The sequence below is a fragment of the Pangasianodon hypophthalmus genome, chromosome 15, assembly GCF_027358585.1.
Source record: "Pangasianodon hypophthalmus isolate fPanHyp1 chromosome 15, fPanHyp1.pri, whole genome shotgun sequence".
NCBI classification, from domain to species: domain Eukaryota; kingdom Metazoa; phylum Chordata; class Actinopteri; order Siluriformes; family Pangasiidae; genus Pangasianodon; species Pangasianodon hypophthalmus.
This window is the reverse complement of record NC_069724.1, coordinates 15029477-15051116: the sequence shown is the minus strand read 5'-3', so window position 1 is coordinate 15051116 and position 21640 is coordinate 15029477. Positions and strand designations below refer to the sequence as shown.

General features: G+C 41.5%; 1 protein-coding gene across 8 annotated transcripts; it reads left to right on the top strand.

Moving 5' to 3' along the window:
- The first annotated feature begins 400 nt into the window (after positions 1-400).
- Positions 401-20530, top strand: LOC113535654 (uncharacterized). 8 transcript variants are annotated; one of them, XM_053240006.1, is made up of 6 exons: positions 401-3312; positions 3434-3515; positions 3611-10328; positions 10865-13434; positions 13524-13795; positions 15210-20530. In XM_053240006.1, exon 4 carries the CDS (start codon positions 12285-12287, stop codon positions 13404-13406), a length of 1122 nt encoding a protein of 373 aa, XP_053095981.1. In that variant the 5' UTR covers positions 401-3312; positions 3434-3515; positions 3611-10328; positions 10865-12284; the 3' UTR covers positions 13407-13434; positions 13524-13795; positions 15210-20530. The 8 variants fall into 8 exon arrangements, 7 of the variants coding, with proteins under 7 accessions (XP_053095981.1, XP_053095980.1, XP_053095979.1 ...); XR_008303751.1 differs by having other exon boundaries at positions 401-10328; positions 10865-12512; positions 12643-13434; XM_053240005.1 differs by having other exon boundaries at positions 401-3515.
- Positions 20531-21640: the final 1110 nt, after the last annotated feature.

Sequence of the window (21640 nt, the reverse complement as noted above, 5' to 3'; positions counted from 1 at the left end):
CACACATCACCAAGTGCAATGCAAAGCGTCGGATGCAGTGGTGTAAAGCACGCCGCCACTGGACTCTAGAGCAGTGGAGACGCGTTCTCTGGAGTGATGAATCATGCTTTTCCAACTGGCAATCTGATGGACGAGTCTGGGTTTGGAGGTTGCCAGGAGAACAGTACATTTCGGACTGCATTGTGCCGAGTGTGAAATTTGGTGGAGGAGGAATTATGGTGTGGTATGGTTGTTTTTCAGGAGTTGGGCTTGGCCCCTTAGGTCCAGTGAAAGGAACTTTGAATGCTTCAGGATACCAAAACATTTTGGACAATTCCATGCTCCCAACCTTGTGGGAACAGTTTGGAGCGGGCCCCTTCCTCTTCCAACATGACTGTGCACCAGTGCACAAAGCAAGGTCCATAAAGACATGGATGACAGAGTCTGGTGTGGATGAACTTGACTGGCCTGCACAGAGTCCTGACCTGAACCCGATAGAACACCTTTGGGATGAATTAGAGCAGAGACTGAGAGCCAGGCCTTCTCGACCAACATCAGTGTGTGACCTCACCAATGCGCTTTTGGAAGAATGGTCAAAAATTCCTATAAACACACTCCTCAACCTTGTGGACAGCCTTCCCAGAAGAGTTGAAGCTGTAATAGCTGCAAAAGGTGGACCGACACCATATTGAACCCTATGGGTTAGGAATGGGATGGCACTTAAGTTCATATGTGAGTCAAGGCAGGTGACCGAATACTTTTGTTAATACTAGTGTATCTCTCTGATGAGGAAGCAGCACCTCTGTACATTCTGATTTCATTAGAAGAATTAAAGGAAGCTCTTATAGCCATGAAGAAGGGGAAGTCACCGGGATGGGATAGAATCCCTCCAGAACTATACCTCATTTTTTGGGAAGAGTTTGGACAGCAGTTGTTAAATATGATTAATCAATCTAATCAAGAGGGTTCTTTCAACAATAGTGCTAATATGGCCATTATTACTCTGCTATCTAAGCCTCGGAATCTCAGGCTGTTGTCGCTTTTAAATAGTGATGTTAAGTTGTATGCTAAAGTTCTAGCCTCCCGTTTAGACATTTTTATGACTAAGCTGGTGGATAGTGATAAGACCAGTTTCATTAAATCATGCCTGGCAGCTGATAATGTACACTGTTTACTGTCATTCACACTGCTAGTGGAATTGGTTTGCTGTATGCTACATTGTCTTTAGATGCTGAAAAAGCCTTTGACAGGCTGGAGTGGCAATACATCTGGACAGTATTGGAATGCTTTGGGCTGGGTAGAGATTATAGTATTTGCATAGCATTTGCTCATCACAATTTTCCATTTTCTTGGGATTCGTCAAGGATGTCCTCTTTCTCCACTTTTGTTTGCCCTCTCTCTTGAGCATCTTGCTCAGAAAATCCATCGGCACATCATGTTGAGGCCTATTACTTTTTGTAACACTTCACATTGGATATTTTTATATATTTTATAAATACCTATATTTTATTATATGTCAGTGATACAGCTAATTCAATTCCACATGTTCTTTCTACATTAAATTGTTTTGGTTCAGTGTCTGGTTATAAGATTAATTGGACTAAATCTGCACTGATGCATTTAACTAACTCATCTTCTCAGTCTCTTCTTCTTACATATATACCAGTAGTATCTAGTTTTAGGAATCTGGGTCTTAAGATTTTTTCGTCACTACACACAATAGCTTTAAGAAATTTTCAAGGAATATATAACCGCATAGAAAGTGACCTGATTCTGCACTACCATTATCCTTGCAGGCCTTGATTTCTGTCATTAAATTAGATGTTTTACCTCACATTAACTTTTTCTCGTGTGATACCACTTCTGCCACCGATTACTGGACAAAATTTCAAACATTAGCTTAAGTTCATTTGGAATAGTAAACCTCCTGCCACGCAGCAAGGATGCTGGTGGCCTTGCCACACTTTAAATGTTATCATTGGGCATTTATTTTGCGACCTTGCAAGGTATGGTTCAATCCTGGAACTGTCGTTTCTTGGAAACCAGTAGAATTCAGTTTGGCACTACCTCATAAATTACAAAATTATTATATTGTAATATATAATATGTAATATATATAATATATATATGTAATATATAAAATATTGTAATATTTCATTGAAGAGTGCGAAGTGGCGTTTGGGCCAAATAATAGCATATCTTCTCTCTTTTTGGCACACCGCTTCAACGTTCTCTCACAATGACCTTAAATGGCATTCTCACTCACCACTATTTCACAATTATAGCCTTCTTATGGATAACACACCTTTTGTTTTTTCAGAGTGGAGTGAAAGAGGTATTCATGTTTTAGCCGACATATGGGGGAAGGATGGTCTACATATGTTTAATGACCAGCGTATAGAATATAATTTACCAGGGACCTCCTTTATCTTTTATTTGCACCTGAGATCTGCCATGCGAGTGTATGGAGTTCCGTTAACGCTAACAGCACAAGAATGTGCTAAGGGTATCATCTTTATACTTGTTTTTGGAAGCTTCCTATAAACAACTACTTGTATTGGATGAATAATGGCAAAATTTGTTGGGATGCAATATGGGCTAATCTTAGACATTGCCTCAAAGAACCCTAACCGCCAACTAATTCATTACAAAATGGTTCACAGGATGTATCTCATCTCCAGGAAATGTTATTTAATGAAAGTTTCCCCATCTCCTAATTGTAATGTATGTTTCAGTGGCTGCATAAGTACTTGTTCTGGGATTGCCTTGAAGTAAATAAGTTTTGGGTACAGGTATCTAAGACTTTAAAGGACATTCTTGAGATTGATATACAATGCTGTCCTAAACTTTTGCTTTTAAATGATGACTCATTTTTCAGTTTTTCACTGACTCAGGAAAGACTGTTACTCTCTGGACTTGACTGCAGCTAAGAAGATGCTTGCCTTACATTGGCAACCTCCACACTCTTTAGCCTGGTCCTGTTGGATGTACTCTTTCTTAGACATCGTGAACATGGAAGTATTGGTGGCAATCATGCATGAAGCCACTTAAAAAACTCTATCAGCATGGTCAAGGGCAATCTCTAAAATTAAGGTGCTGTTGTAATTGATTTAATTGTTTTATGTGTTTTACATGTAATTGATTGTTAGATTATTCTTATCATTATTATTATTATTATTATTGCTCTTTGATAAAAATATAAAAAAAAGATGTTTGTTGTCCTTTGGTATTGTGGGGTGGAGAGCTTCGGTCATGCCTGAGTGGTCAGATGAAGTGACTGATGATCCACAGGACTGCAATCACTGTGCTGTTGTGGTGGTTGCTAGGGAACAGGTAAGATGTGTTTACTGTTCCGTCTATGTTCATTCCTTTCTGATTCAACAACATAGGATCTGAGTTCCTTGCAGATTTCCCTGACTGTCCCCATTCTGCTGTACCCTTTGGGTGTTTATAGTCTAACTGTTTCTCCTTGTGTGAGGAGATGAAGGGGTTTGTTAGATCTGTCATAGCACCATTCCTGAGAGCATCGCTTTTGGGTGAGCTGTGTTTTGACCTTACTGTTACTTTTTGAGGTGGGTGGCAGCAGCTTTGTACTGATTGGGCGACTTGTATGTGTTTGTCTCGACATCAGTCTCTCTGCTGGTGGACGTAGAGTTCCATCATGGGACATGTTTCTCAGATTGAGCAGGCTGAGGGAATCTGTGTGGAAGCAGGGGAGTGGTCGAGCGCCGGTTTGTGAATGGAGGGCAGAGCCGGAGAAGGTGAGTGGTAAGGAATGCACACCTGCGGGGAATTCTGCTAACGAGTGTTCTGTGTTGCAGTGAGCTGGGGCGAGGATAAAAAGGAGAGTGAGATCGATCCAGCACAGAGCTGCGTATGTGCGTGCGTATGTGTGTGTGCATGCGAGTGAAGTAAACTGCTGAAAGCGGAAGTGAAACTGGGGAATAAAAAGCCTCTGAGTTGCTCCCAAGCCTGCCTCCTGCTTCTTCATTTCCGCTCTAACCTGTAAGATTTGCAACACTGGTGCCGAAACCCGAGACCTGATGAAGATGCCGTCATGGAGTCCTCACCACTGGCCGACATCATCACATCCCTTGCCAGCCTCCACCCGACCCAGCATCAGGCCCTCCGCCAGCTGCGCCGTGATCAGGAGCAGCGAATCATAGAGCTGCTCGACGCCAAGATCCGGATTGGCAGGTGCTCCAGGGCCTGGTCCAGCAGTCTTGTATCCCAGTCGCGGAGTCGGGAGCCGCCGTGGCCACGCCCCACGTTGCCCCGACCCGGACCTGAAACAGGCGATTTTGCAACAGGTCAGCCGCACCCTAGAATGGCACCGTCAGCGCTTCCATATGCTGACCCTTCAGCGAGCTTGGCCGCCCTTTTGCGTTCACCAAGAAGCGTTAGTGAGAGAAATGTTTGTGGATGGGTCCTGCAGTAGTGAAAGACGGGGTGGGATGTGCACTGCATTGACTGGGGAGGCGGTGCCGGGGCCGTCAATGTCAGCTCCACGTCATGGGGACATCAAGAGCAGGGGGAGTTCCGCTCCTCCCCTTTTTGCGGGGATTTCCCCTTTGAGCAGTTGCGCAATGAGAGCCTCAGGCACACTTTTGACCAAGTGAGAATAATCGATGGTCAGCGAATTCAGCCTAATGCTGCGCTCTCCCGCCCCTATTTTTCGATTATTAAGGATAGGTTATATTGAGTGACAAAGGACACTCAAACACAAGAGGAGATGACCCAGTTGTTGGTTCCGAAGAGCTGTCTAATGGCACGTTTCTTCTGGCTGGGCATTCGTGGTGATGTTCGCAGGTGGTGCATGGCATGTCGCGAATGTCAGCTAGTAAACCCGCCGGCCACCCCAAAAGAGCCCTTGAAAGGGCTTTGAAAGAATTGGCAGGGACCTCGTCAGGCCATTAGGGCATCGCTTTTGTATTAGTTCTAGTGGGCTATGCAACGCGATACCCGGAAGCAATGCCAGGACAAAAGCATGGGAATTTTTTGTGCAATTCCTCTGTAAATTTGCATGTTCGGTTGGGTATTGTTTCAACTCAGGACAGCTGTTATTTGATGCTACTATCAACCAACTGTTTGATGCCATACACAACAGTGCTTTGCCTTGGCGCGTTCGCTGAGTAGGCTAATGGTTGAGAGGCAGGAATTTGGCCAATAGTTGCTGCAAGCCTTTTATAATCAACCAATTGGTGTGCAAGAAGGCAGGAATAACAGAGAGGGGTTAAAGCAATGTAAATACGCACACGCATAATGAAGTATTAGACCATAAGCACATCATAATGAAACTTAAGCCAAATCCTGGACATTTTCACAAATTTAGAAATCCCAGCCGGATGCTTTTTTAAGGTCTGAAAAAGAGAAAATGTCTGGGGAAAAAGAGGACGTATGATCACCGTAATTTTCGAAATCAGATGTTATTTTTCATTAGTGATGGATCTGCCTGAAAGCAGAAAATCTTGTAGAAGTAGATGGTATTTAGTTGGTACAGGGATATTCAGTAAAATTTAGAATAATTTGCTAATGTAATAGTATATATAGTAGGCAGTATTTTATGTAGTATTTTAGTAATGTAAAAACACAATTTTCTTTACATGGTACCATATACCATTTACTGTAAAGGTAAGCAGCATTAGCTAATGTAGCTGCTGGCTAAATAATTCTTGCAATTAAAAAAGTAAATATTGTGACATTGTGTGCTGTTTAATATTTATGGATAATGTATCAAGTGACACTTTTTTTTTATAAATAATTCTAGAATTGTGCTACTAGCTGGCTAGCAATCTTTGTTGATGTAAATCATAGAACCACCTTAGTGTATGGAAATGGAAAACAGCTAAACAGCTAGCACAATCATACCGGGAGGTGAGAATGTGCCCTCGTCATAGAGTCTCTCATGCAGCACTGCCTTGTGGGAAGAAATAGCCCATAATCCACAATTACCACAACCCAAGACCTGCTTAGAGCTCCCTGAAATTTATACATAACTTATAAAATTGAGCCTGAGTTACCTAATGTTATCTAATGTTAATTAGGTTGGTAAATTAAGTAATTGGTATGCTTATATCAAGCTAAGTGACTGATCAAAGTAAAAACGTTAAATCAGCCCCTAGATATATCCATCCAACAACTGTCAAACATAAGTTTTCAAATTAATTTTATTAATTATTTATTGATTAATCACGTTTTCAATCTCTTGATAAGATGAAGTAATGTCATATTTCAAAGTAAGCATCATATTTAAATGCTTACCTCGTACAGATTTTCTGAAACCACTTCACACCGAAGACTCAAAAAGACGATGTTGCTGGGATAGCCTGGGGTAGTGGTTGGCCGCTGTATGTCCCAGGGTGCTCTCATGTCTGTGTTACCTTCTGGGTCTCCCTTTTAGTTGTCCCTTTTATGCTGTCATAGCTAGTCTTGCCAAAGTATCTGACTCATCCATCCTGATGCCCTACTTCTGGTTGGAGTTTTCATCACCTGAAAACCACTAACTTCTGCTGAGGATGGCCCCACATGGACAGTCTAAATATCAATGATCAATGATTACTGTGGATGGTACCACTTAGAAACCATGAAGATGGCTTTGGACTTCAGTTGATATGAACGGTTTTGTTACAATGGTTTAGGACTACAATTGCTTTGATAGTTTTAGGACTACAATTCCTATAAACAGTTTTGCACTCAAGTATCTATCAGTGAACAGTTGATAACTTCAACATAATAGACTTATGAAAGAACTTAATAATAAATAAACTTAATAATAATAAACTACAAAGAACTTTCATGATCACACAATTGCACCTTTTGACTATATAGTATACAGTTTAGAAGGGAATTATTTGTAATCGCGCTATCTGGTGTCACCCAGATGAGGTTGGGTTCTCTTTTGAGTCTGGTTCCTCCCAAGGTTTCTTCCTTATATCGTCTCAGGGAGTTTTTCCTTGCCATCCTCGCCTCTGGCTAGCTCATTAGTGATAAAAATCATAAATGTAAAATTTATATCTTGAATTTATATATTTCTGTAAAGCTGTTTTGTGACAGTATCCATTGTTAAAATCACTGTACAAATAAAATTGAATTGAATTTAATTGAATTGGGTCAATATGTCACAAGCACATGATCAGTGACATTCCACATGTAACCACATGTAAGTAACCATGTGATTGATTTGCTTATATCTGTAATGGCAAGCTGCAAAATGCATTATAGGCGTCATGACGTGTACCCTAGGCAAAAGATGAACCCACCTCCCTGTATTATTATTATTATTATTATTATTGTTATTATTGTTGTTGTTGTTACCATTATTATTAATGATAATTAATTACTCTTATGAAGTATATAACAATTATGAATATATGATAATAATGGTGGAATTAATCTATATTTGATATGTATCTAATGCATTTATTATAAAATATAATTTAATTATTTTTTTATAATAACCATATTTACATTGTTTCTGTTTGTTTTTCCTTAGACCTACTCCTCTATACCCCCGTTGTCAGTATGTCGTCCAAAACAGTTTCCTGCAACAATCGGAGTTTGGGTTAATAAAGGAAATATTCCATGTAGGTCTATATGTAGTGGAGGTATCATCTCCCTGCTACATCAACTATTTGTCCTAATTTGGCAGAGACACTCGTATAATCATTTGATGGTGAGTAAACAACCAAGGATGTACAGTGGGCAAGAGATAAAAAGTGATGGCCAGTATGAATCATGAAGTAAAAACTGCTAGAGTAGACATTGTTGTTGGGGAAGAGGGAGTCAGTCACAGTCACTTTGAGCAGAATATATATTTGAGTAAATACTTAGGTAACAAACATATGTCACAGGGAAGTCCCCTGAACCAGCACTATGAACGTCATGTGGATGGTTTTTTTGTAGGGTCGCCAAAACATTATAGGTACATTCTTATGGGATATTTACTCTACATCCAGTTGCTTCATAGAAATAGTCAGATTCATCCATTCTTGCTGGATAATGTTCAGTTTTCATGAATATGCGACGGTCATCCTATTGGTGTTTGTATTCAGACGGTCTCAATAAAAAAAATATCTGTTTTTTCTCTTGTATGTTGTCTTCAATGTTCCCTTGTATCTCTTGTATTCAGAAGGTCTCAATAAAAAATGATCTGCTTCTTCTCTTGTATGTAAAACAGCTGGAACCAAAAACATGCAAATGAAACAGCTGGAGCCAAAATTGCATGTTTCATGTCTGTCTTAAAAATAAATAGGGTTTCTATTCTATCACTTATTTGTTTATCCTTATGCACCAAATAATATAGTACTATAATACAGCAATAGCCTAGGCATGCATATGGTCAAATAAAGGCAGCGTTTAAGAGATGTTCACGGAAGGTCTGCTGGACATAGCACAAACGTCCTATGAGAACATCCATTTAATGTTTAAGCGATCCTACAAAAAACATCCACAGGACATTTGTAGTGTTAGTTCTGTGGCGTATTTTTGTTTGCTGGGATGACTTTGAATGCTTTTACATGAGAATACATGTTACAGTTGAGTTTTCTTTTGCCATGAAGCTACAAATTAAGTTCATCCAGTAATCACAACAATTGAAAATGTGAGGTACCATATCAGCTCTGTGACAGTTTTGCCTTTTGTCTGAAGAAATATGTTTATCTCTAGAAGAAGCTCGTAAACACAGCATAAAACTCTGCCTTGACTCACTCAGAATTCCGGTTGATTACATTGCAACACAAAGCCTGCAGGTTAATTAAGAAGTGGATATGTAGGTGGCATGTTTGGCCTAATTCACCCATGTCCTTGCTGATGATGCCTAAACAGCCCTGTGTTGTACTGACCATGCTCTGTGCACCATCAGTTGCAGTGTCTTATATGAGTTATTGTGCCCCCCTCCCCCCTCCCCCCAGACCAAGCCCTGTAGCTTTTTATTAATTAATTTATGTGTGTCATATTAAAAGTGAAAACATTTCTGCTAAATGTTTTTGTAAAATGAAATAAAAACAAAAATCAGGAAAAAATAAAGTAAAAACACACCGTGTCAGTCATATTTACATGAGGTCACATTTGGGGAAGTGTGCTCATTGGTGTGGTGCTTGACCTATGACTGCACAGAGAAAAATGGATATAAGAAAATGGCTACATGGTGCTGCCTCTTCTCGGCCTCCTCCAGCTCCAGCAACTGAAGAGGGAGCAAATAATGCACCCTCCGGCGCTACCCCTGAAGAACAAGAGCCTTCTTTGGGGAGCGGCCATGATACACCTGCTAGTATAAGCGATAGGCCGAAAGAAGTTAATGTTAACTGTGGAAGACAACCTGTATATGACTTTAGAACTGACCAGCCCAACTAAATCATTTTACAACAGTACCCGCCCAGACATTCAGTTGTAGAAAGTGTTAATTTGTCTCCACTTGGTATCACAACCAAGACTGGCTTGAATACAGTGTCAAGGTCGATGCCGCAGTTTGATTTTGCTGTCAGCAATTTACTAGCACCATCCGGTCACTGGATGACTTTGAATGAAGGCTTCCACAACTGAACAAATGCTGTGGAGAGAGATTGGGGATTTCATAAACATGAATCCTCAAATGAGCATCTCTCTTGCTATACACTGTGGAAGGAGCAAGAGTGGCATGTCAATACTGGAAAGGAGACCAACTATGAAAGAAGAGGTACTATGTTTCCTCCCTCATAGATGTTCTTGGATTTCTCATGGAAAACCAATTACCTTTACGAGGGAAGATAGAGGCCTTTGACAGCCTGTCGGAGGGGGGAAGTGGGCTTTTCCTCTTTCTAGTGGACTATACAATTAAAAAGGACCTTGAATTGGCTGCCACGGTGAAGTCAATTCCTCGGAACGCCACTTACACCTGTCACGACATGCAAAATGAACACATAAGTACACTCAGCAGTGTGGTGACAGAGGCTATAGTGGAGGAATTAGGCAACTCCTACTACACATTTAAAGTAGAAAGTAGAACCCATGACCCCACCAGATGCGATTTCATTCAATTTGTAAATGAGGCATACAAGGTCACAGAGTGCCTGCTAAAAATAGCGTCAGCTGCAGCATGGCTGCAGGATGGTTCCCCAACCTGAGTCGGGTGGTGGTGGTATGTGGCAACAGGAGTATGGTTGAGCATCAGCAGCAGACGGAGAGGAGGTGGGTTGACCTGTGTATTGTTACTGCCACTCTGCATATTTGTGTTTCTTTTTGCTTTCAGGGACAGCCGTAAACAGAGAGAGAGTGAGTGATCGAACTAGCAGAACGTGCAAAACACACACACTCCAAGGAGCATGAACATGAATGGAGCGAAATCCTTGAATTCATGATGGACACTTTTTTTGGTTTGTTTTTTTTTATTGACTTTTTGAAAGTGAAATGAAAATGAAAATCTTCTTATGCATAATTTTACATGCACTCAGGAACAATATAAGGATACAAACATTTTTCTGAATTTACATTATTTTCATGAATAACAAGTTTCTTGTGTACATGCCTGTAGTAATGATTTATGCATAAATCTGTTCATATTTAGATAAATTGATAAATATGATAAATTCTTACTGGACTTCCTTTGTCTAGCGTAACTCTAGTCATACATTTAATTTGTGGATTGTTAATGCTATACTTATTAAATGTTAGGAAAGACTGATGTTCTATTTTTATAACTGTTATGTAAACAAGACAATAAAGTTTGTGTTTAAATGTATTTATTTTATTATTTATTCCACATTTTTTTTATAATAAACATAATGTAATTGGACTCTCATTAGTAATTATGCCATTGAAGCCAGCTAATCTATTCGGTTCAGCATAGTCCAAATACAAAGCATGTTGTAGTAAGATTTGCCCATATTTATGGATGCTCTCTTTTCCTCAGAGAAACCTGCATCTGCCAGAATGAAGCTACTGAAGGGAGATGTCACTCCTGATCTCCAGACTGAAGGGGAAACAGGAGGTGAAAAGGATGTTAAGAAATTTCCCCCAACGTTCCAATGCCACGCTAAAAGCTGCCGCCACTAAAAATCCATCTCCTGCGAGTGCCACATTGGTGGGATTGCCGCACCACCCCCAGAGACGACACCTCCCTCACCTTTCTGCTCCTTCCACTCTCCCTTCACAACTTAAAGATACTGCACAATGGGAGAACTTGCCCTGGGAGGACTGGGCACCAGCCCTCGCTCCACTTCTCACAGGAGAGGCCCAGCTAGCCTACCACACCTTGACGATTGAAGAATCGGTCCACTACTAACTACTTGAAATCCTCTTAAAACTACAAAATCCTCCTCCGCTGCAGCATCTCCCCAACCAGTGCCGTGGCAGAACACCATTGGTGGGTCTACAACACCAAAGCCATCCCTTGGAGCCAGATGGACAACCTACTGCCCATCACTAAGCGGTGGCTCCAGCCCAAGCTTCTGACTGCCACCGAAGTGGCCGAGAGGGTGGTCATGGATTTATTCCTGAGGGCCATCGGGATCAGTGGCACCCAGAACCTGAAGGAGATGATAGAGGCTCTGGAGCGAGCTGTAGCAACATTAGAAATTGGCAGGGGCAGTCCCTCCCAAGCTTCCCACCATCGATGTGAGGGTCAATGGCCACCCAGTCTCGGCCCTACTCGACTCGGAAAGTACAGTAACTCTGGCTTGACCCTCCATCCTCTCCACGTTCCACCCCGCAGGCACCCTTAAAGTAACGTGTGTATGGGGATGCCTGGGAAATTCCTGCCACCCAGGTGAGCGTGAGTCACAGAAACACTGAATTGTCCCCTCACAGTCGGCCTCATCCCTGAGCTCCCCGTCCCTCTGCTCCTGGGCCAGGACTGGCCAGGATTTGCTGCAGCCAGGGCATTGTGGGTGACGAGGAGGAGGAAGGCCAGGATGCCGCAGCCGCGGATCCGGCAGTCCTGCCTGGTGCAAGAAGAGGGCAATGACGGAGCAACCTCAGCAGGTGAGCCAACACCCCTAACTAACCCTATATCTGCTGTGTCTACCCAGGTCGCTCAGGACGGAAATTTCAGCCGGGAGCAGAAAGAGGATCCCAGGTTGAAGAATTTTTGGAGCCAGGTGCGGGTCATCAAATTGTCCTGCAGCAACCAGACCAACACCTACCCACCACACACTTTCTGGTAAGGGGGGGCTTCTCTACCAGAAAACTGAACATCGAGGAGAGCCCTGTGACTACCCAAAGCCGTACCAAGGCTCTGATGCACCTGGCCCACTCGCGTCCCCTGGGATGGCATCTGGGGGCTCGTAATACCTTGGAAAAGCTGCGAGATTGCTTCACATGGCCCGGCATGGATGCAGAAGTACAGGCCTTTTGTCAACAGTGTTCCCAGTGCCAGCCAACAAGCCCCCACAAACCTGCTCCTGCACCACTCATTCCTCTCCCCATTATCGGCGTCCCCTTCGAGCAGATTGGCCTGGAATCTCACAGGGCCGCTGCCTAAATCTGCCCAGGGTCATGAGTATTGGTCATTGTGGACTATACCACCTCAGTGGCAGGGCCCGTACACAGTCCTTGAGTGGGTAAGTCCAGTTAATTACCGGCCGCAACAAACCGGTAAATGCACAGACACCCAAGTTTATCAAATTAATCTACTTAAAAAATGGACTGACCCTGACCCCAATGTGTCCACACTTGCTTTGCTCAGCACAGATTTGTCCAAGCGTGCCTTGGTCCACCAAGGAGAGGAGCTCACACCAGCTCAGTCCCAGGAGCTGAGGGAGATGGCGGACCAGTTTGCAGATGGCTTCTCCTCAGTCCCTGGCAGAACGCATCTGGTCCAACACGACATTAAAACCCCTCTGGGAGTTGTGGTCCGACAGCAGCCCTACTGTGTCCCAGCAGCCCACTGTCAGGCAATCGAGGAGGAGGTCCACCAGATGCTCCAGGACAGAATCATCAAGGAGTCGAGCCCCATTGTTTTGGTGCCCAAGCCCGACGGGAGCATCTGGCTGTGCAACGACTTCTGGAGGCTTAACTGGGTATCTGATTTCAATGCTTACCCCCTCCCAGGACCTGGTGGAGTGACTGTGGAGAGGCGGTTTATCTCCACACTCGACCTCACAAAGGGCTACTGGCAAGTGGCTTTGAACCACTATCTCCGGCAGCCACTGGCAGTACCGGGTTCTCCCCTTCAGGCTGCATGGGGTGCCAGCTACGTTCCAGTGACTCATGGACATCGTCTTGAGACACCACAGGCCTTATACAGCCACGTACATCGACGATGTGGTAATACATTCCTCCACTTGGTCCGACCACCTCTACCACCCGATGGCCGTGTTGGAACTCCAGAGGTCTGGGCTAACCACCAACCCAAAAAAATGTCACCTGGGGTTAACGGAGGCACAGTACCTGAGGTACCGCATCGGCCGCGGACTACTCATGTCACAAGAGAAGAAGATCTAGGCGGTGCATGAGTACCCAAGACCAGTCACAAAGAAACAGGTACGTGCCTTCTTGGATTTGGCTGGATATTATTTAAGGTTTGGGCCTAACTTCTCCTCAATTGCTTCTCCCCTCTCTGATCTCACCAGGAAAGGCCAACCGGACCAGCTGCAGTGGAGTTGGGAAGCAAAAAAAGCATTTGTGGAGTTGAAGAACGCACTGACGATCTCACTGATGGTTTACTGTGATGGCCTGCGCACAAAAGACACATACTTTCAGCACCCCCATTGTTTTGGACAGCCAGAGCGCATGTGGCTGCAAGGCGGAGCACTTTAATCCTCCACGGGCGGCAGCCAATCCCCGCCACGGCTATAATCTACGGAGGGATATAAAAGGAGCCCGCGGCAGCTCAGGGAAAGAGGTAGGGGAAACTAATGAGCACACTAACCTCTGTTTGTTTTTCTCCTCTTCCAGAAGACACCTCCCTCACCCTTCTGCTCCTTCACTCTCCTTTCACAACTTAAAGATACCGCACTGACTTTTTCCCCACATTATAAATAAAGAGCATATCCCCCTTTTCCTCACGAACTCAAGTGTCTGTTCGTGGCTTGCGCATCACATTACACAACCAGTGAATGATGCAGGAATACTGTTGTGGTCTTGACCTACTGTTCATCACTGGTGGAATTTATGACTGTAACATGCTGGCCAATACTACCTCCCCATGGTTTACCACCATGCTCATTGTTACATTCCACCTGGCGCTAACGCAAGGGAAGCGCTGAATAGACTCTAGGGACTTTCAACTTGAGTCCCGAGTTAACCCATGGAAAGCTGCTGGTCCTGTCAACATCCCTGCTCAGGGAATGTGCTGATCAGCTTGCAGATGTCCTTACAGATATCTTGAACATCTCCCTGAGCCAAGCAGTTGTCCCTTTGTGCTTCAACACATCCACCATCTTCCCTGTGCCAAAGAAATTGTCTGTGTCCTACCTCAATGACTACCGGCCCATTGCACGCACACCTATCATCATGAAGTGCTTTGAGCGGCTACTCATAAAACACATAGACAGCAGACTTCCGACCACACTAGGCCCATTTCAGTAGGCCTACTGTCCTAACTGCTCAAAAGAGAATGCCATATCTGCTACCACCTACCTTTCTCTGACCCACATGGACCAAAGGAAAATTATGTATGGATGTTGTTCAGTTCAGCAGCTCTATTGTCTCATATTTATCTTTTGATCTCAAACCCAAATGTCTTCAGTGTATAGCAAAAACCCCAATTCAAATCCCAGCTGCCACTGCTGGGCCCTTGAGCAAAGCCCTTAACCCTCAACTGCTCAGCTGTATAAATGAGATAAATGTAAGTTGCTCTGGATAAGGTCGTCTGCCAAATGCCATAAATGTAATATAAATGTAAAAACAAAGGAACTGTCCTTACCATTCCAATACTTATGGAGGGGACTGTATGTTCATGGGAACATTGCGGGCTTTGAAAGAAGTATGGTTTAATGTATGTTTGGATCTTGTACCTGCTACCCTTTCTGGCAGCATCTTCATTCTCTTAAATAATGAGATGTGGTGGCAAACAGAAAGTGCCAGTTTCACATATAATTTGGTATGGCTGTGTAGAATATTGACTTTTGATGTCATCAGTTTGTTCTAAAAATTATATGTAGACTGTTGTATTATTATATATATGTAATTATATGTAGAATCTTAATGTCTGACTTTGTTAAAGAATTATTTTGGATTTTAAAAAACTGTTTCCCCCTTGTCTGAACAGTGGTAAACAATGTAAATAATATATGAATATTTTTCTTTTTCCTCAGGAATCCTGATGTGCTTTGGGATGGCTAAATGAAGTGAAGTGAAGTGACTTGTGGCCAAGTATGGTGACCCATACTTGGAATTTGTGCTCTGCATTTAACCCATCCAAGTGCACACACACACCGTGAACACACACCCGGAGCAGTGGGCAGCCTTTTTTGCCGCAGCGCCCGGGGAGCAGTTGGGGGTTCGGTGCCTTGCTCAAGGGTCTCACCTCAGTCGTGGTATTGAGGGTGGAAGAGAGCGCTGGTCATTCACTCCCCCCACCTACAATCCCTGCCAGACCTGAGACTCGAACCCACGACCTTCAGGTCACCAGGTTACAAGTCCGACTCTCTAGCCAACTCTCTATCCATTAGGCTACGACTGCCCCCATAATAAATATTTCCCAAATTCATGCATTCATGCATTCATGGGCTTTTGGAATACAGTTACGAAATTTGAGTATTATTAAACTATAGCTATCTATGTTATTAAAATTAAGGATAATTTTATTTTTGTTGATCTGCTTATTCTTTGCTGTTAATTTTTAAAAAGGTTAACCGTATTATGGATCCTTTATTCTGTGTAATGTTTTTCTAGTTAAAAGCAGGCTCTGTAAAATAAAATAGCCCAGGCAGCCCATATAATAACCAGATAGTGCCTATGTACAGCCCATGCAGGACTCTCAATGTACCCATGTTACCATTCTATAATAATCCACATTAAGCCCATGTGGGGGCCACCATTTTTGCCTAAAAGGGCTCTACATGTGGCCTGTCTGGGCCCCATCATTAGCCCATATGGGCATCTACATGTGGGGCCATCATGGAAACTGTGGACAAAAGTTGGTGGGGCCCAGCTGGGCTGCCTACATGGGCCCCAGCTTCAAGCGTATTTGGGACCCATGTGGGCCCTGCATGAACATGCTGGCTCAGGTGCTGTTATACGAAAATGTTATACAATAATGCATGCTTATATTGTACCAATCTGGCTAATAGCTTCCAGACATGTATACGCAGGGACAACACATGATCCTGATTGTTACTTGATCCTGCTGTTTTTCACCATAGCAGCTGGTAGCCAATAAAAAAGGAATGGATTCTTTAAAAAACTAATTATTATAATAACCGTTAACATGTATTCGTGCATATACATAAATAGATTCTGTTTGCTCTTCTTTCTACTACGAACATCCTAATCTAATTTCACTGCCTAGGTTATTGGTGTTAATTAATAGAATATGTTAAATAAGGTTTAAAAAAATTAATAGCCTTAGATTATGGCCCTTAGGGGTCTCACAAAACACCGACACCCTTAATTTAGCTGTATATGGCCAAAAATAAATAAATTACATTTTCAGGTCAACAGGATAGTATTGAGCTACAGAAACACTATCCCACTGTCCTTGTGAATGGTTGTGCAGAAGTTAAAAGTAAAATAACATTTTAAAAAAACATATGGCAAGGAGCCTGCAGTTATTCATTTTGATACAAATATTATATTTCACTGGCAAGCATCATCTTGAAAGATGATGATAATGGACTTTAATAGAAATTATATTTCACAAAACACTAAAACAGGCAGCACTCTCAGCATACAGGTAGCACTATCAACCCACATTGCCCCTCAAAAATCAACACTATGATCAAGAAACAATGCAGTTGTATACTGGTTTGGAGGATCATGCTGTTATTTGAGTTAGGGGCCTTGATTCAGATAGATTGGGGTGGAAAAAACATATGGGGACCTAGTTAAGCACACTTTTAGGTACCTACTTTTATTTTGTTTTGAAAGAGGCGGTCCTTATTTCTCTCTGGGCACCATGAGAGACCCCTTAGAGGTTCTAATGGAGCCATTATTTTGTATTTTATTCTAGGATTTCTTCTCAGAGAGAAAAAAAATCAGGCAAAAAATTCAGACTATAAATTTAAAGCCAGACAAAGTAATAATTAACCCTGTAGATAACAATATAACTATATCAGTTCAGCAATTAGAATGTTTTACTCCCCTTCGAGAAACCAAACTAAATTCACTAATTTCCTCATCAAAATCATCAACTTGTGTTCTAGATCCCTTACCTACGTGTTTCTTCAAACAGATACTACCAGAAGCAATCGAACATCTTCTAAAAATAATCAATTCTTCCCTTAGCACTGGCTATGTTCATAATTCTTTATATCATTTATCAAACCCCTAATTAAAAAAACTGTCCCCGAACCCTGTCAGCTGTCCAACTATAGGCCAATATCAAACTTCACCTTTATCCCCAAGATCCTAGAAAAGGTTGTATCACAGCAGTTATGTTCACACTTGTATATGAATAACATTTATGAAATCTATCAGTCAGGATTTAGGCCTTATCATAGCACAGAGACAGTGCTGGTTAAAGTGTTAAATGACCTACTACTGGCCTCTGATCAGGGTTGTGTTTCTCTGCTTATGTGACCTTAGTGCAGCTTTTTGAAACCATGGATCATACTATTCTTCTTCATAGATTATAAAATGTTGTTGGCTTTAAGGGAACAGCCTTCTCCTGGCTCAGGTCTTATTTGTCTGATCGTTATCAGTTTGCAGATCTAAATGGTGACTTCTGTACGCATACTAAGTAAAGTTTGGTGTTACGCAAAGTTCTGTTTTAGGCCCACTGCATTTTTCTTAATATATGCTACCTCTGGGTAAAATTATTCTTAAACATGGTATTAGCTTTCACTGGTATGCTAGTTCACTAGGTCAGGGACTAAAAGTACCATCAAGAACATTTTGTGAAAACCAGTCATTTTACATTATTGGTATTAATTAAAGAATATAAAAAATATAGAAAGTGAGCCAACACCAACCCATAAATTAAGACAAATAAAACTACTCATTCAATTATGAAAAAAAAAGATGCCTGTCTGTCTTCACATAGCCACAAGCCGTAAACAAATGCCTCAGCTGACAGAAAATTTTAGCACTCACTTTTTATTATTAATATTATATATTATTAAATATTTTTATTGTCATAGTAGTGAGTTAAAATAATTTCCACTTCTGATTTTCAGGCTTTACCTTGATTGATTGTTTCATTCTCACAGCTGCCTGTGTACCTGAAATTTTTGAAACATGTAAATGAGCTGTGCCATGCATGTGCTTGGTAATTTGCACATACTTGCTAATTTACAGGTGATTACCAATTTTCAACATACACGCATTTAAATCCTTTGTAAATTTTTAGTTCAGTTTGGTTTATGGAAACATTTACACTCAACTTTTTTCTCAAAGATTGATGAATGAGGCCCATTCTCCATTAAGCTGAACTTTCACATGTCACTTTCACATTTGTGCGCGTGTGTGCATACATGTGTCTCTCTCGCTCTCTCTCAGTCTCTCATTATGGCAGACCCTGAAAGCGCAAAGAAACACACATGAACCCATAGTCCTCAGGCACAATGAATGTGAGGACTTGCCAGGGTCACAGGGGCCTGAAGCTGGAGCAGATACCACAGCTAATTTCAATATTCAAACATAGCCTTTCTGTGATGGGTTCATGTTGTCCAGGATTACCAGGGTTAAGCAGGTTGTATAGTAGTTGTGAGATGGCAACATAAGAATATCTGTCAGAGCTCCTAGCAGGCAAATTTCCCCTATAACTATATTAGGAACCCACTGCCCTAAATGCTGCACTCAATCACAACATAGTTAAGCATTTTCATGACTGACTTTCATGACTTGCTTTGTGACCTTTGCTCGCAAGAGATCCAAAAGTGCCATTAAATCTTTGTGTCTTTTGTTCCTCACTACTCAATAACTCACTACTGGAGGTCTATTTTCAACGAACTGAATGATAACAGTGTAGCGCAGAATGCACTCTGCCTGAGAGAAGGCTGTATAACTTTGCTGATAAAGTAGTGATTTGAGCTCCAATATCAACAAAACATCCAGTTCTTCTACCTGAACGTCAACAAAAAGGCAGTTTTTTAAACAAGTTTACTGATGGCACAAACATGGCAGACACAGCAAGGCAAATTAGTTTAATGCAGTTGACTGCCATTGACTGCTTCCCACAAGGCCTTTACAATGGTTGATATGTGTAGGTGAAACAGCCCATCAAATTAGCTTTCTTCTGGGTGAGTGGTACCAGTTTTAGAACTGTCCACATGTGTAGGAGCAGTAGTTGAAGTAGAGTATTGTAAATCATCATCTAGATGGTAAAGGTCATGCTTGAGCTCTGACCATTTGGCCTTTCTCCATTTCAACACTGTAGTTACTAGTACCTCATGGAGAGCTAGCCTTAATGAATCAACTGGTTGTGTGAAATGAGGTCCTGCATCAGAATCTTCAGCATTATCAATGAATTAATTTTCAATGCCAGAAAGGTGCAGAAAAACTGTTTCAAACCACTCACAAATATTTGCGGCATTTGACACCCAAATGATCCAGTATTCTACTAACTAGCTGCCTGCTATCTGACATATTAAGCACTATTGCAATGGCATCATTAGGGTATAGAGAGTAAAGATGTAAAGTAAAGTTTTTTCTTTTGCAAGAGATCTATGAAATCCAGCCCCATTTGTCTTGGGTGTTTAAACTCGGTTGAGGTAAGTGCTTTGTGCAGGCCTCTCAACTTCTTCTACACCAGCCTTGACAAACCATATCTTCATGGACCTCACTTTGTGCATAAGGGAATTGTCATGCTGGAACAGGTTTGGGCCCCTTAGTTCCAGTGAAAGGAAATTGTAATGCTACAGCAAAGACATCCTATACAATTGTGTATTTTAAATGTACCCCTTTACTGGAGCCCTCCACCGTGTGTGCCTTGCATGACCCTCCCCTACATGACTTGCTTTTTTGCTTATGCATTCCTTTATTTGTGCAAGCCCGGATTGTGATGATTAATGACGTAAGCAGAATGTAGTAGTTTTCTTTAGTCACAACTCTATCATTCGAGTTTCTTCATCATACAATGTGACATGTAGAACATGCTATCACAGTCTGCTGTAGAATTCAAGATATTTTTGGGATCATCTCATACAGTGTGACAAGTAATATTGCTGAAATTGTAGTGTAAACCAGATTTTAGTAATGTCTTTTACCAGTGATCATTACTCACTATGAAAACATTCTCTGTGATATATGGCAATTGAACGACCATGTTTGTTAATTTATTATTCATACAGAAGATTTGAGTTTAATTTACCGAATTAAATAATTATGTCAGGAATATAAATGTAATGTTTATTAGTCCCCGGTTACTTGGTTCCATATATACGGTTTTCCCTAGGGAAGTTTTTGTGGAGGACAAGAGACTTGGAAAGAGATGAAGTGGTGTGTGTGTGAAAATGAGCTAAGTCCTGTCTTGCTGTTTGGCTGCAAATAAAAAAAGTTTTACAGACGTTGTAACCCGAATTCTCTTTCCACACCACTAGAGACTTGTGAGACAATCATGCTACCCAACACTACCAAATCTAAGGGTTACACTCTTATTGTTGGGAAAAATAGTTTTATAAGTTATAGCTAGTCTAGCTATAACACATTTTAGTTAGTCCATATGTTTTATATTACATAATAATATATAAATAAATCTTTCTAAATCAAAGCTTGTTAGAAGTAGTAGTTAAAACTGTTAACTACAAAACATTGTTTCAGTAACCATTTTAGCACTTTTCCTTCTTTTCCTTCCAGTGAATTCAGTTTAGAATTTCACAAGGTCACTGATGTCATCATCATTTTCGCAGTTGATCTGAAAGCAGAATAACTTAATTTAATTTTATTTTAGCATTTTTACATCAATATCCCAAAGCAGCTTGTCCAAAATATAGATCCAGCACTCTAAGAGCATGAGGAATAAACAAATGAGAATTATTGTTAGAGAAATGAGAATAAACTGAGAAACCAGATCAAACATTGACTATCAGTCTATCAAAGATAATCTTAAAAACCATATAAAACGATCTGTTGAACTAGCAATTGTTTTAAATATATCCAGGGTGTTAGATATGAGAGAATGGTAGGTAGTGTAAGACAGTATGGTGCACATTGTCCAGAAACATATTAGTACTACAGAGATTATGAAAATTAATACAAATTATAGAAAGAAAATACTCTTTAGAGGAAACATTGCCACAGTTTCATGCCTCTGTTTTATCTATATCTAGTGAGGTTTTTCAACTCTTCAACTAAGTCTTCAACTATCCAACTTCGGCGAGCTTGTGCCCACTGTAGCTTCAGATTCCTGTTCTTGGCTGGCACTCCTCCACAAGGTTTGAGTGTTCTGACATGCTTTTCTGCTTGCCACAGTTATAGAGTAATTATTTGAGTTAACATAGCCTTCCTGTCAGATTGATCCAGTCTGGTCATTCTCCTCTGACCTCTCTCAAACCTGCAGCCCATGAAAGTAAAAAAATTCCACACAAGCTTTTTTTAAAAAAGAAAATCAGCAGGCCTTTTTGTATCACTTTAAAATCTGTTCAGT